At 33.2% G+C, this 17,072-nt stretch overlaps 1 protein-coding gene across 1 annotated transcript in view; it reads right to left on the bottom strand.

Moving 5' to 3' along the window:
• Nucleotides 1-2,565: 2,565 nt before the first annotated feature.
• LOC129224574 (ankyrin repeat and LEM domain-containing protein 1-like) overlaps nucleotides 2,566-17,072 on the bottom strand; it is a 38,035-nt gene continuing 23,528 nt past the window's right edge. The window contains exons 5-6 of the mRNA XM_054859055.1: nucleotides 10,744-10,873; nucleotides 2,566-3,136 (exon numbers count right to left, since the gene is read on the bottom strand). Coding sequence (XP_054715030.1) covers nucleotides 2,964-3,136; nucleotides 10,744-10,873 — 303 coding nt within the window. The 3' untranslated portion in view covers nucleotides 2,566-2,963. The remainder of the gene's footprint in view (nucleotides 3,137-10,743; nucleotides 10,874-17,072) is intronic.

Here is a 17,072-nt window from a genome sequence, read left to right as displayed (position 1 = left end):
ATATAATGTTGGAGCCTCTCCGTGTGAAATACAGTAGAGTCTCCAAAATCCAAGGTAATTGGGGCTGTCCCCACCTCGGATTACTGAAAATTCGGAATATCTGGAAAATTCTCAGCAATTACAATTTTACATTATATTTTGATGACAAAAAGGATTACATATATTTCAGGTCTTTGTACAAAAATTTCCATTTTAATCACCCAAGAATCAATTTTCAAACGTGGTCTGAAATGTCTACTACACGTGTGAGCAACTAAAAAATCCAATTTGTCAACCCTCCCCCCCTCCCATGAGTTCATTTTGATTACTTTCATTAAATTGTTTTGGCTCTAGTCAAGTTAAAATTTCACGTCTGGCTGACGACACAGCCTCTGCAATCGTTCTTCATTACTTTATTGTAAGCGGTTAAAGAAGTTTTATAATTAGTAAAAGCCTTTAATTTGTAGGTAACAGAAATTATCTTTAGTTATTAAAAAGGTTTGTTACTTAATAGGCATATGACGAAGGACATGGTGTAATTAGCACATCAGATCATTTTCTTTTACTCTAATACCTATTGTATAGGGAATCTCATAGTTGCTAAATTTTTTTGCTGCCTTTTTCTTTTAAGACGAAAGGGAATATACGAAAATATGAGTGTGGTTCCAAAATGTAAATTTGCTTCATGAAAAAAACGAGGAAAAAAAATCATTCCTACTAGCGAGGGGGAAAAATCAAACTTTTTGACACCTCGAATTAAGCGGAACCTTGGACTTTTGAGACTGGGATTTTCGAGACTCTACTGTAATGCTAAAAATTACTTCAATTTTAAAATTTCCTCTGAATGATGCATTTTTACAAAATTATAAGAAATCCTCCAATAAAAAACATCAAAATGATTTGCATAAGTCTTATTGAAATTACAGTAGTTTTATTTTCTCGGAAATATGCTTCAAGTTTATTCCTATACTAGCAGTACCCGCACGGCTTTGCCAGTAGCAGAAAATTAAATGGTCATTTTGGTTCGCCTGTGTATTTACAAGTAATGGATAATGAATTTCTCGCCAATATGCTAGCCCATGTTGTGGTAATTCCCTCGTCCATGTTATGCTAATTTGTTTGTCCATGTTATGATAATTTGCTTGGTAAATTGTTCTTAAAATTGGAACGGAAAAAGAACAAAATCAATTTTTTGAAAAATTTCATCAAGGTGCACATCCCTATGCTACAAACTAATTTTGGGCCAAATTTCATGAAAATCGTCCAAAGGATCTAAGCGCTATGCGCGTCACAGACATCCAGACATAGCTTTATTATTAGTAAAGATAGTTGTACCTTTTAGAGTGGTTCAAAAATACATGTAAAAAAAAAGTTTCTCCTAGATACCAGATCACCCCTCAATATTTTTAAACTTGTGGGTAGCAATATACTGGAAGAATTTTAGATTCCTATTTCAACTGAAAGAGGGTGCTCAACCCCCCTCCCCCAAACTTCATAAGTATGGGGACGGGGGTTAAAAAATACATTGAACTGAAAAAAAAAAAATGCTACATATTATAATATACACGAGTGATATGCATATACATTGCAAAAAAATAATTATTTACAAAAAAAAAAAAAGCTGGGGAAATTAAATGTTTCTAAATTTATGACACTTTCTATGCTACGATTAATGTTAAATGGAGGGGTCATTGAGCACCATCTTAAAATTTGAGTGAGAAGCTAAAACTTTAACAGCATAATACTATTAGTTAGTCGAAAAAAATTAGGGGGTGTCCTGGACTCTAGCAGAAAAAACGTTTTTTTTTTTTTGAACCACCCTCTGGCACCTGTTTGTAGCAAAGCCATATCTAGCGAATTGATGTATATAATGTGACCTGTTTGCTGATGTATCATGATTTGCATACTGATCATTGCATGCGAAAAATCTTTTAAATGATTTGTACATGTTGCGAACGGTGACCGTATGGTCACACCCGCAACAGGCTTAAATCAATATTTTTCAAGTACAAAATTTTTTTAAAGAAAGTTGATACTTCATATTATGATGCATTATGGTTCCTTACATTCAAATGCATTACAATTAAAAGCAAAGGTTTAAAACTCCAAAGAATAAAGTGAGAATGTGTGCATAAAAATGTCACGCCCATTCAAGAGGATTAAGCAAACAGATTTTTACAAATACAGTAGATCTCCAATCATTCGAATCAGTTGGAACTGATCCCCATTCAAATAATCCAAAACTCGGATAGGAAAAAAAATATCTATTTTAATCAATTACTGAATGTATGTTGAAAATGAGCGAAAGTTCTATTTTTAAAGAAAAAACACTTTGAGTTATTGAAGTGTAAAGGTAAAACTTTTCATACTAAGTGTACTTACAAGTGATGTCCATTAGTACAGTGTGTAGTATAGTATGGTATGTACATTAGTACACTGTGTACTAATGTACGTACCACAATATTTTGGTCCAAGTAAGCTGCTTGACTATAACGTGCACAGACAGAATAATTATTTCTTTGAATCACAGTCATTTTCATTTTTTTTAATGAATTCTCAACGTTATTTGGATAGTCGGAGTTTCGATAAGTCAAGTTCTACTGTTAACAAACATCTTCCAATTTGCAACTGGCAATCAATCCTAAATCGAAATAGCCTGAAAAAATTCTTTTAAATTTTGAATGATGTGCCACTCATTTATGCAACACAATGATCTAACTATGTAAACTACTTATGTCATTATTATAACCGCACAAAGCATCGAAATTTTGAATCAATAATTATGTTTTTTCACATGTTTGAGATAAGTCGCCAATTAATATTCAGCAGGTAATCTTAAAAAATCTTAATTACCTATTCTGCTCAATCCTCCAAATGCTAAGAAAAAACATTACCAAACAGCAGAATATTTTGTAACATTTTATTAAAAACAACTAAAAAAAATAGGAATCCTTTAAAATGCACAATGAGCAGAAGTAATCGAGTTACTTTACAGTTTTAACGTCTTTTGGCTTAATCTGTCTTTCTCCCTCCAAGATGAAAATTTGTAAAGCACGATTTAACAATGATATTCCGATTTGGCGCTTTCGAGATTTGGTCCATTTTGTTGATATGCCGTAGTAATCTCCAGTTTTCACATTCGTAAGGTTGGAGAGTCCTGGGGATAGAAAAAAATGATTATGCAAACAAGAAAAGCAGAACCAAAATGAATCAAATTTGCATTTTAGCTAATCAACAATGCTTTGTCTATACCACAGATGTGGGAAACCTTTTTTTGACTAGAGGCCTCAATTAATTTGAACAGTAATCAGGGTTTGCCGCGATATATATCCGATATTTATTTTAAAAATATCATATTTTGATATTTTCGATATTTATTTTTTCAACTATGGTATTTTCAATATAAAAATTACATTAATCATAGTAATATTAATTTTTATTAAAAATAACCAAAAAGTTATGTACTATATTTTTATGATGTATTAATACATCATTAATAAAGTAATATAATATTCCTTCTCTTAGTTGTATTTTATATTCATAAAATTTTTGGTAATGTAACAATTTTGATTCATATTAAAAGTGCCTAATTAAATGTTAAATGTTGGTGAGAAAAAAAGAAAATGTCTTATTAACCGTGCACCTACTAATGCATATTTTTTTATTTCTGAATCATGTAGCTGTGTAAAAGTAGCTAACATAAGAAAAATGAGCAAAACAACTAATGCTAAATTAACTCTATTAAAATTGATAAAAGTGTAAATGAAATATTAGGTATAAATAATGAAAGAAACTTTAATTTTAAGTCTACATATTGTAATAATAATTTACGAAAATAAAGAGTGATTTGTGGATGCATTTACTATTTTGAAGACTTTAGTTTGTGTAGATTGAAAATATCGGATATATTTCAAAATATCCGGTATATATCAAAATATTGGATATTTTCGAACCCTGGCGTAATCAAGGAGGCTGCATTTGTTAATAAACTAATAATAGAATTTTAATCGAGATGTGAGTTATCACTGTTATCACTGTTGTGTTTTATCACTTTATTGCAGTATACACATAAAAGTAATAAAATAACAACAAAGTTGTTTCTTTATACTATTATTTAAGACAAGAAGTCACAGTAAAAAAATCTTATTGTATTTCTACAAGGATAATAACCTGTTAAACAACTGCTAGTTACAGGGGCAGATACAGAAATAATTTTTGGAGGGTGCCCAAGACATTGAAAAGCTCATTTCAAATTCTTCACTTACAAAAATCAAATTGAATAGACAGATCAATAGGTAACACATTGATTGAAATTCAAAATTGAAGTTTGAGTTAACAGGAAGAACGTCATTCAAAATTAAGTTCAAATAACAATATTTTCAGGCGAATACAGAAATAATTTTTGGAGGGTGCCCAAGACATTGAAAAGCTCGTTTCACAAATTCTTCACTTACAAAAATCAAATTGAATAGACAGATCAATTGGTAACACATTGATTGAAATTCAAAATTGAAGTTTGAGTTAACAGGAAGAACGGGATTGTTTTATCTGGCACAATTTTAATCTATTGAGTTTAGTTTTTGATAGGAGTCTAATATTATTTTCCAGCATCTTTTTTGATATTTAGTTTTAGCAGCTGCATAGTGCATAGGTTGAAAATCCGAAATGGTACAGGTACATAAGCAAACAATAGTTCCAATTTAATACTTCTGCATATCTCCCCTCCTCTTTTATCAAATTCGAGAAAAAGTTTGAAGTCACAAAATGAAATCACTAAACCAATTAACAGTGGAGATCTTGGGGGGAGGGGGTCTACTGCACACCACAGTTCGGGAGGGAAGGAGGGGGGGGGAGAGAGGGGGCAACATTAAATGATAACATTAACCATCATCACATTAAGCGACGCCTGCTATGGTTATGAATTACAACAGAAATTAAGAGGACATAATTTAGTAAAGCCTCCCAGCTACCTTAGCCATATTTATAGGTATGGGGAATGAAAACTTGGTGAAGAAAATAAAATTTCAAAAACCAGAGGGAAAGAGAATTAGTGGCAAGCCAAGTACAAGATAGATGGACATTATAGATAAGTGTATGAGGTACCTTGGTGTAAAAAGATGGAGCACATTGGCATCAAAAAGATTAAGATGGGATTCACCAGGGCTGGTTTAAAAAAAAAAAAAAATGTTTTTTTTTTTTTTGGTTTAAACCATATTTTCTTTCAGTTTAAACATTTTCTATAAGAAGAACTACAGTTAGCTCTCTGTTTAACGACTTCCAAGGGACCACAAAAAATTGTCCATAAGTAGAAAGCGTCCTTAAATAGAATGCTTTTAACACTATTAGGTCCACTAATGGTCCACTTATAGTGGACCATTTGGGACCGTGAAAAGCCGTCGTTAAATAGAGCATCGTTAAACAGAGAGCCAACTGTATTTCCAATTTGGAAAGTCATGAAGATTTTATGAATTAATTGCTAATGAATGCTTATTGTTTACATTTTTACCTAATTTCTTGCTGATAAATTGAACAATTAAAAGTAAAATCTTGAAATTTCACTTCCTCATAAGTAGAGCAGCTTGCTATAGGGGGAATATTGTTTGAAAATCTTAAACTACTAAAAAATACTAATATAAATGGACCTTGATGTAAATGAATTATCAAAGAAATAATTTACTATGAGAGTTAAAACATGATTAATTATTAATAACCTAGAATAAAAGCTTGAAAATAAATTTCTGCATAACTATAGCTGTTTACGATAAATAAAATTAAAATATGTATTCTTAAGCATATATAAAAAGTATTTTGCAGTATCTACAAATGAATCATAAGTCTGATGTACATCATGCAGTTTTAAAAATCAAAAGATCAGCACAGATTTTTTTCTAAGATTTTTTTTTTTAAGTACAGATCTTGTAATAATTCACATGTAATATTCATGTAATAATTTCCACTCCAAAATGGAAATCAAAATAACGCACTTGAAAGCACCCTTTTTCCCCCATTGTGTTCTTAGTAAATCATAATATTTTCATAGTTTATGTATTATTGGACTTCATACCTGGTTCCTGGAGATCCCAGTAACAAATGGACAAATACAAAAAATATTAATTTTAATAAAATGAAAAAAAATTAAGACAACAAGGTAAATGAATATTAAGAGCAAAAATGAAAATTTTAAGCTTAATGCAGGATAGAAGTCCTATGATTCAAGAACCATTTACAGTGGTTTTGTGGAACATTTTGCGTTTTTGAAGAGTGGTTCAAAATTGCATTTAAAAATCATTAAAAAAAAAATTTAAGGTTTGTGTTTCTATTTTGATCATCATTTTAAAAAAAATATTTATTAGAATTTAAGTAATAAAACATTTATAAAACTAAATCAAACCCTCAGAAATGTAGGACATTTACATAAAAATAATAGAAAAACTAAACAAATTTTAACAAAAGAGTCTACACAGAAGAAAAATATGAAACTGCAGTAAGATCATTAACTAAATTAGACCGGTTCCTCAGGATGAGGAAAGATTCCCAAAAATCAGAAATCAAAAGCAAAAATTTCACTGCGAACTTTCAGTTTACAATGGAAACAAAAGGAAGCAGAAAATGGGTGCAGGGAAAGCTTTTTAAACCAGTGGTTGGTAAAACTACATATTTTTTGTAGCGAACTACAACTACAACTACTTTGTTACAAATGTAGTTAACTACAACTACAACTACTTTTTTCAAAATGTAGCGACTACAAACTACTTCTGAAATGTAATCGCTACTTCGCTACTTTTCAAAAAATAAGTAAATAAAGAGTATACACATTAGGGTGTCTCACAAAAAATGAAATTCAATTTTTCAAGTCGCATACCTACTTATATTTTAGCTCTTTTTTTCAAAAGAACTCTAAAAAAATTTCATGTAATTTGAATAATGACGACCCGTGTCGACTTCCGTCAGAATGCAAGCACTTGCATTAGGGTGGTTCAAAAAAAACTTTTTTCAGCTACAGTCCAGGACACTTCCTACTTTTCTTTAGACTTACTAATAGTACTATGCAGTAAAAGTTTTAGCTTCTTACTCAAATTTTAAGACGGTGCTCAATAACCCCTCAGTTTAATATTAGGCGTAGCATAGAAAATGTTACAAAGTTAGAAACATTTAATTTACCCAGCTGTTTTTTTTTTTTTTTTGTAAATAATTATTTTATTGCAATGTATACGCATATTACTCGTGTATATTATAATATGTAGCATTGTTTTTTCAGCTCAATGCATTTTTAATCCCCCCTCCCCATACTGATGAAGTTTGGGGGAGGGGGCTGAGCATCCTTTTTCAGTTGAATAATCAGTTCAGCTAAAATTCTTCCAACATATTGTTATCCACAAGTCTAAAAATATTGAGGGGTGTCCTAACATCTAGGAGAAACTTTTTTATTTTACATGTATTTTTGAACCACTCACCTTATATGCTAGACCAAATCGAAAAAAAAAAAAACTCGAAATTTCAATTGAAAAAACGTTGCCCCTATACCCCACATGTACCACAAAAAAATTTATTAAAATTAAAAAACATCGAGATATCACACACTTGGCCTAAAATTTATAATATTCTTTAAAAAATTGATTTTTTTTTTCTATTTATCTTTTTAAAAAATACATATAAATTTAAATCAAATATCAAGTTCAGAAATTATTAACGAACACATTTTCAGATCAACATTTGCAAATGAATAATCGAAAAGTAATATGTTAAAATGAAAAATTTAACTTGACGTTGAAAAAATCCGTATCTTTCAGTAGCGGCAGGCTTACATATTGCAGGAGAGCAAACATTTTTATTTAACGCTAATTACCTACTCTACTGTTGATATTTTTCTGCTTGATAATTTTATAAAAGTTACCAGATATTTTAAAAAATATATGTATCGAAAAAAATGATTTTATAAATTTTATGTCTAGTGTGGGATACCTAAAACTTCTTTAATTTGAATTAATATTTTTGTGGTGCATGTGGGCAACATTTTATCAACAGAACTTTAGAGTTTCTAAAAAAAAAAAAAAGTTTTCTTTTTCTTTATTTATTTAGTTTAGCATTACAAAAGTTCTGGTTCACACTTTCAGACGGAAGTCGGCACTGGTTGCCGTTGTTCAAATTATGTGAAATTTTTTTTTTATACAGTTGTTTTGGCGTAAAAGGAAAAATATAATAGGGTGTGCGACTTCGAAAATCAACTTTCGATTTCTTTTTAGGGGGGGGGGGCACCCTACTAAAGACACACACCGTAAGAGGATTGAACGAAAAAAAGGTTTACATTAAAAAATTAACTCATCTGAACATGGAATATTGCTAAGATTTAAGAAGTAGCATTAAGATATTACTAATTTTTTTCGATTTTTTACTTTCTTCTATATCTAATATATAGAAGAAAGTATTGGATTCGTGCAAATTTTCGAATTTCGAATTTTGACGGATTCGAACGTTTTGAGGTGTGCTGAGTCCATTTCGACTATTTTTGGAAAATGTATGTCTGTCTGTGTGTGTGTATGTGTGTGTGTGTGTGTATGTGTGTGTGTCACGTCTGTGTGTGACCAGTTTTTTGTAGCCGCTCTACAGCAAAAACTACCGCATGAAATCGAACGAAATTTGGTACACATATGTGCTCCTATGTGAACTTGTGCCCATTGGTTTTTAGCGCGAATTCCTCCAAGGGGGGTGGAGCAATGGGACGTTTTTTGAGTTACGCGTGCTTGCTATTCCTCAGGAAGTAACTGGCGGAATCAAACAAAATTTGGTCCATATGTTGCCATTAACAGGAGCAGGTGCTGATTCAATTTTGGTGTCAATAACTCAAAGGGGGGTTGAGCTATAGAACGTTTTTTGTCGTCAATTGTGACTGCTGTATCTCAAGAAATAACGAACGGAATCAAACAAAAATTTTTTGACAAGTAGCCCTTAGTGGGTATAAGAGCTGATTTTATTTTGGTGTCAACAGCTAAAAAGGGGGTAGCGCAATCGCCCGTTCTTTTTTTCCATTGTGAGTGCCCTATCTCAAGAAGTAATGCTACGTTCTGGTTGAAATTTGGAATATATGTGAATCCATACGTAAACAGGCTTTGGTTCAATTTTGACTCCAATCGCTCCAAGAGGTGTTGATTTTTTTTTTCTTGCGAATAAAAATAGTTTTATTAATGCAACAATAAGAAAGATAAATCGTAATAGATTGTCGTCTGCGTATTTCTCGTGATTTTAATTGTATGGAAATGATCGGAAATATTATCTCAATGATTTAAAATTTTTAACTGTTGCCATCTTATGTTTGTTAATAAATAAAATATTTGTAATTAATTCAAGTAAGGCTTTTAAAGTAACTTTCAATTTTCGCTCTTTGTTTTGTTTTTACAATAATTCAGACATTGGGATGGTCGTCAAGTTTTTGCATGTGTAATTTTGTTTCTGTTAGGAATATTGCTTCCTCGTCAAGCATGGGGAGGGATCAGAAAAAGAAAAAATATAGAAGAAAGTTTCGTGATGGCCACAACATACTAGTTTTCTTTCTTTTCCAAAATGGTCCGTTATCATATTCTTACTCGATTATAGCACTGCAATCTCGTATTTATTGTAAGCCGGCCAGGGCGATTCAATATCATCCCCTTCTATAACATTTAGAGTAGCTTCTTTATTTGGTAAATACTGTAAAAGCACTTATTTTCGCGAGACTTTTAATTTTCGCATGCCCGTCGTTATCACAAAAATTAAAGCCTCGCGAAATATTTTTTGTTTTTTAAACTTTCGGTCTGTTCATACAAAATTCACGAAATTTTGAACTTGCGAAATCACCGATATCTTCATTTTGAATAAGGAATTCATCGAAAATAAGGAATTACTAAATTGGTGGTTATCACTAATTTATATACTTTTCTTTTTAAGTCAAGCTCTACTCAATACAAATATTGGCGAAACATAAAAATTGCAATGGCAAACAAATTAATAACGTCAAACAGAACGTATGGCGTCAAAATTATATGCCTGAGGTCAGCTCGTTTCTTTATGAGTCTTATTTCTCATTGCATCCGCTACCATTTACGCCAGTCAAGTTCGTTCGACCCTTGATTTTTTTTTCTTTAAAGTTTATTTAAAAGTAGTTTCCAGAAATCGCTACAAACTACTATTTTTTTGTATCGAACTACTCACTACACTACTTTTTTAAAAAGTAGTGCGCTACACTACAAACTACTAAAAAATGTAGCTACTACAGTAGCGTCGCTACTTGTAGCGCGCTACTTCCAACCACTGTTTTAAACATATTTGATATTAATTTAGTAAAGAAAAAAAAATATTAACAAAGTAACCTTAGCAATTTGTTGAAATTTTCAATAAAATAAATAAAAATGGCCTTTGAAATAAGAGAGAAAGCCAATTGAGAAAAATGTTCACTTTTCAAGACTTGCTTAAATAATCAAAAATAAAGCACCTTGTCAAAATAATTAAGAACTTTTGTTCAAAACTAAGCACTTTAAATGGCCCTTTGTAACAGGTCATTGAAATAAAGCACTTTAAAGGATTTTCAAGGACCCATGGGAACCCTGATTTCATTTTAAAAAATCTTTCTGTTTATTTTTTTTTTAAAGTCTCACTTTAAATGTTTACTTAAAATCACTACTTTATTTTTTCCTTAAAAAGCTCTGCATAACCAATGAAAGTGAAAATAATTTGATTCAATAAAAGTAATATTCAGTGACAGTTTATTAAAAATGATCAGTAATTACTTACCCATTGCTTCAATGATGCATGCTTCTTTAGTATATGCTTCTACAGGAATGGAATTGTGGAAACAATGTAAAGAAATGACGCCCAAACCTGATGACCAAATATCCAGTATGTGAGCAATTTTATCACTTTTCTGAAACGGCAATAAAAATAAAACTTTTTCAAACTGAAAACAATTGCTTGAATATAGTATGAAAATTCATCTTTAGTGTACAAAAATATACAAATACATGAAATACATTAGACCTTTTAAAGTCCCTCCCCCCCCCCCCTCTCAATCTGAAAACTCAACTGGAGATTACTGCCTTGTACAGGCAAACGGCAGTATCTGTAGAAATGAGTTTTCGAGATATTTGAAGAAATGCGTGTTGGATTCAATACTAGCAATGGGAAAATGTTGGAATTAGACATCTTTTTTGAGCTTTCTTTTTCAGCAGATGCCAAATAAGCGAGCTTGTACAATAAAAATAACGTACAATAGATGACAAAAATGCAAAAAAATTAAAAATGAAAGTTTTGCAGTTACTGCCCTTTACCTGCACACAGCAGATTAATTAGAGATGTTTCTGAAAACAAAATGATATGATGGTGAGAGGGAGATAATAGGAGGGGGGGGAGTAAATAGGGTTGTCTTTTAAGAATCCTACTAAATAATGCCAAACTGACACCAGATTTGGAATCTCATATTTTTCGATAACTTGGGCGATATATCGCCAAATTGGTGGCAAAAATTTTGGTTATGTACCACCTACTTATGATATTCTTGTCTGCATTGAAATTAACATCAAACAGTCAAAAAAAAAGTGCATAGAGCCATTTTGAAACATCGGATCTTACCATGTGAACCAATTATATTTAACATCGTTCAGCACAAAAAAAAAAAAAGAAAAAATTTATCTGGTATACAAATAAGTTTTAAAGGATTTTTTCCCCCCAAGTTTGACACTTTATTGTGAAAAAATGGTTTCATGTTCAGTTTTCAAAGTATTGTCCATCGTTGGTCATTACGTTTGTTTTCCCATCTTCCTGGCAATTTTTGGATGCCTCCTCGAAAATACAATGCGTCTTATGATGCAATCCACAAATAGATCCAATTTTGGACTTCTTCAGAAGAGCAGAAGTGATCCTCTACAGCATACATCATCAATGAAAACAAATAGTAGTCGGAAGGGGAAATGTCTCGGCTATATAGCGAGTGGTGTAGGATTGTCCATTTCAGGGTATCAAGGTATGTTTTGACCGGTGGCGCAACATGTGGCCGAGCGTTATCATGTAGCGAAATTACTTTGTCGTGTCTTTTCCTTATATTGTGGCTGTTTTTCCTGCAGTGCTCGGCCCTAACACATCAATTGAGTTTGGTAAAGTTTTTTGGCACCAGTTTTCGCCCAATATAGCCTCCAATTCGGCCTCTTCAAACATTTGTGGCCGTCCATCGTAATCTTTGTCATTGGCATCGAAATCACCACTTTTAAAACGCCTATACCAAAACTCACATGTGGAAATGGATGAAGCATGTTCCCCGTAAGCATCTTGCAGCATTCGATGGCCTTCAGCCGTACTCTTCTTCAAATGGAAGCAGAAAAGTAAACTTTCCCGCAAATTGTGTTTTGTTGGCACAACAGTAGACATATTCAGAGCACACAAAAACTATGTTTTTTCCACTTCAACGAAATGTCTCATACTGAAAATGAAAGCCAAACGATGAGGTTATAACATGAAGTTACTTGCAATATTGTCCGTTTTGATTTAACACTTTCAGGTCTGAGCTATTTCGACTGCATATCTCCCTCCAGACTGGGGTTTTTTAGCACTTTGCATGATTTTTTAAAAAACACTTGGAAGATGTGTATTTTGGTAATTTTTTTTCATTACATTATTTTGAGATGTTTTCTTTCGTAATGAAGGATCTATTTGAATGGAATAAAAATCAATTTTTAGTAAGAAATTAGCAAAAAAAGCATGTTTGAAACTAAAAAAAAATTTCCGCATAGGAAAACATCATTTTTAACCAACAAAAAACCATTTTAAGTTAACATAGACTGAATTAAAAACGTACCTAAATCTTGAACAAATATCTGAAAATAGTAAAGTAAGACAAAACAGCGTTAGAAGAAGCACAAATTTGCAAATTACAGCAGACACGTGTTTCGGCGTTAGAGGGAACGCCTTTTTCAATGCAAAAAATAATGAGCTTATGGATGAAAAGACATTCGACAAAAGCCCAAAAGTCGGATGTCTTTCATCCAAAAGGCGTTCCCTGTAACGCGGAAACACGTGTCTGCTGTAATTTGCAAATTTGTGCTTCTAACGTTGTTTTGTCTTACTTTACTGTTCAGCACAAAGGTATTTATTTATCTTATCTGAAAATAGGTTTAATTTGCAAATAAACAGTTTTGATAAAATTTGCTGTAGTATGGTACATTTCAAAGCACAAATTCGAATTTAAACCCCAATTTAATCACGTTTCATGTAGTTATTTCTGCCTACTAGTGCCATCTATAATTTTTTTCTGAAAGTAAAAAGTTCGTAGATAATATATAAAAAGGCTAGAAACGTACATAACTCATACTTTTATAGCCGAGAGAGTAAATATTGGGCTCCGAGAGAATCTCGGGCTTAGTTAACGTCACCAAAAACGGAAACCCGAGTGACGCTCGGGCATAGACCTCAAAGTGTTAATACCAATGACGCCATCTCTTGAAAATGCTTTAAAACTTATTTGTACACCAGATACTTCAACTGACCCAGCATTATATTGTAATTTTACGCAAGGCCACTGAACGAGGAATATTTCAGGTGACTTGGGTACATTTTTCTTTCATTGAATACGAAATGCAACTTTTCTTCACCTTGCGAAGTAAAAATTACCTCACCCTCAGTGTTCACTCCATCCTACTTACTCTCACGACATTTCAACCATTTTCTACTGCATGCTGTTTTTGAGTTGGGCGCAATACGTACATAATGACATCACTAGAAAACGAATCAAAGACGTTAATGCTGCAGCCAGGCGAAGGATCTATAATCAGCTTTTCAGCAAGCCAACAATCCCTGACCTCCACTGCCCAAGAAACCTCTCTTCTACAATAGCTAGGCTACGTACTGGACATTTCAAGGGCATGAAGATTCTACCAAATAATATTAAATCCTATCCCATCTGCAGGCACTGTCCCTATTCACAACTAACCCCGGACCATGTCGTTAATTGCCAGGCCATTATTCGCTCCCTCCTCCAACTTGGAGCACCACCACATGAAATCCTTTACAGTCATCGGGCTCCAGAATTAGCGGATCTTGTTTTTAAGACTTTTGGAGCCATTTAAACCTTTCGCACTCTGCACTTCTTTGGACACGACAACAACAACAACTAGAAAATGAATGATAATTTACTTGGGGAATGTCATACATGCATGCCCATGAAACTACAAACATATCAAACATATGGATGTCATGTGCTCATGTAAGGAAGTGAAAAAAAAAAAATAAAAAAAAATTGTCAACATTCCCTTGGAGACGAGCAAAGTGGAAGCTTGAGCTAAAATTTTAGTCTATATTTTTTCATGATTACAATACTTCTTTTACTTTCAACAAGGAAATAAAAAAAAAGGTTTAGTCTCGCTCCAAGACTGTTAGGCAGAGACTGTGAGTAGTTGAACATATCAGTTTTAAACTCCCAATTTAAAAGTACATCAACATCTTCCCTTGGGCATTCAGAACAAACAGCTCCATCTAATGACTCGAACAAACTTAGAGGTTTAAACTAACTTTCATACATCGTATCTCCTATCTCCACAATTCAAGCATAGCACTGTAGAGGAAGGAAAACCGGTACACTACACTGCAAAAACAATTTAGAGACATTTCTGGAAAATAATGGGCAGCTAATGTGCTTAAATTCTGCCAGTAATGTATCTGGAAAAAAAGCAGGAAGGCTTCCAGCTAAAATTCAAAGACTTTCCTGAAAATAACCTGGAACCTTTCTCAGGAATTTATAGACCTTCCTAATAAAAGTCGGTCACGTTTGCGGAAAGAAATCACGAACCCCCCAAGAAACCTTGCATACATTGATAATAATTGCTTGATGCCATTCTGGTTTATAAGGAAAGCTTCTAAAGCAGCATAGGAAAAATAGCCCAAAACTATTGCAGGACTGCAGGCGAACATCTAGCCACATATTTGCCTACACTTCTTGCAAAACTACAGTATCCAGCGACACTGTTTTGCCCCCTTTTGGGGCTTAGTTAACTTGGATGGACTGTAATGTAGCTAAAACTCAAATGCGTAACTAAAACGCTGATTATGTTTTGAAACTGGTAGCAAAAAATGTTTTTCACAGCTATGAGAAGACCACACTCACGCAATTTGTAGAGATTCAAGAATCTTTTTCGCTAAGACACTTGAATATCACGTAAAACTGGTCGAAACCCGTGAAATCCCAGAACATTGCCTGAAAATAATCTGAGAGTTTCGGAATTTTCTTACTGTGTGCATCCATGTTATTTATACTGGACAAACACAGGAATTTTGCAAACCCATTAAGCTAATGAAAACACACTACACGTGTACTCGGTTAGCATTTTTCGGTGACGGGTCTCAGGGGCGTAGCTAAGGGGGGGGGTTTTGGGGACAAAACCCCCCCCGAAAAGTTAGTCTCAAAAAAAAAGAGAAAAAGAAGAGAGAAGAGAAAGGAAAAAATTCCAAGCGATTACACACACACACACACATATATATATATATATATATATATATATATATATATATATATATATATATAAGAAGTAACCCCCCCCCCCCCCGAAAGTCGGGTCTAGCTACGCCACTGACGGGTCTCGACCCTGGAACCCTCCAATTCGAAGCCCAATACAATAACCACTAAGCTAGCCCTGGCTGCCTATAATTTATAAGACAACAGGTTGTAAAACAATCAGTGTGTTTACTCAAAAAAAAAAAAAAAAAATTCTCTGACTTTTCCAGGTTTTCCATACCCCAAACAAAATTGTTTCAGGTGTTTTTTCAAAGGTTAGTTTAGCTACTTTCGCCATTTTTTAATGGTTGGCTGTGCTTATGTGACATTTTATACACGTTACATTTATATCGCTGTTTAATATAAATTTCAAACTATTACATCCATCCATCTTTAAAACAGGCTTTGTTTTTAGGGAAACTTTGAGAACTTTTAAGAAATTGCTTCATTAAATTGTTAAACATCAAATACATCTCTTCACACAGGAAAGGGGCCATTGGTTTACCAGCCTGGAATCTTATTAAAAAACCTTGCAATTTTGATGCTGCCGAAATAAAGAAACCCAACTTTGCTTCCAAAAAGCTCACTGCACTTCAACATCGATTTCACTGTGTGATAGGTATTTGTATTCGATTCAACATTTGCAACCTCTGCCTTTCGAACTTAGACTTTTAAGCGTGGCAAAATGTTTAAAGCCCTTTGTGCAACAGCTGAGCTCCATACCAACAGAATGGAGCAAAATTTCAGTGGAAAAATACTGTTATTTGATGGCATTTTTACTGTTTGTTTGGCTCTGATTCAAGAGGAATTGTTTCAAAGCATTTAAACATAAATTAACAAACACATCGCTACAGAGATAAAGAACTACACGAACACCTAAGAAATACTGAAATTGTACAATAATCTCTAAACTAGTTTACCCTTACTTAGGAGAGCTTATTTGTAACTGGTATGGGAAAACTAAACAGTTTTTCATTGGTAGTTGCAGAAGCAACCTACCATTGTTAGGGGGTGTAAACTTCTCAACCACTAAGGGAAACTGGAATGTGCAAAACTAAAGCACAAAAGGTGGGGTTGAAGAACTGGTTTGAGGAAAGAAAAGTTTTCTTTTAGTAATTTCAAGTTGCATGAATTTCTGACAAAATTTATTTTACTGTTGTTGTTGTTGTTGTCGTGTGCCAGCTAGGCTGGCAATTCGGGGTGCGCTGCTTCCCTTTTCCAACTGTACTGTAATTTGGGGTAAAGCCCGACTTCTACAGTACACACATGCTTTAAGGACCTGTTTACATGGAGGGCAACCATTCACGGCACAACACATTCACACAAAGAAAGGACAAGGACAGGTGGAATAAAGTCCTACCATGCCCGGGAAAGGATTCAAACCGGACCTTCCTGTCCCAATCAGACTTCTCTGACCACTGGACAAGGCAGGCGGCATTTATTTTACTATAAACTGCAAAAAAAAAGGGGGGGGGGGAAATACTAAACTGCAAAGAAAAAAAAAGGGAAAAAAAATCCTTTGAAACTGGTTATAATTTTTAAAAAATTCCAGGTTTTCTGCATACAAAAGAAAATTTCCCTGGCTTTT

The sequence above is a fragment of the Uloborus diversus genome, chromosome 6 (assembly GCF_026930045.1).
Source record: "Uloborus diversus isolate 005 chromosome 6, Udiv.v.3.1, whole genome shotgun sequence".
Classification (NCBI taxonomy): domain Eukaryota; kingdom Metazoa; phylum Arthropoda; class Arachnida; order Araneae; family Uloboridae; genus Uloborus; species Uloborus diversus.
Note: the sequence above shows the minus strand (reverse complement) of the source record. Positions and strands in the feature narration are given on the sequence as shown.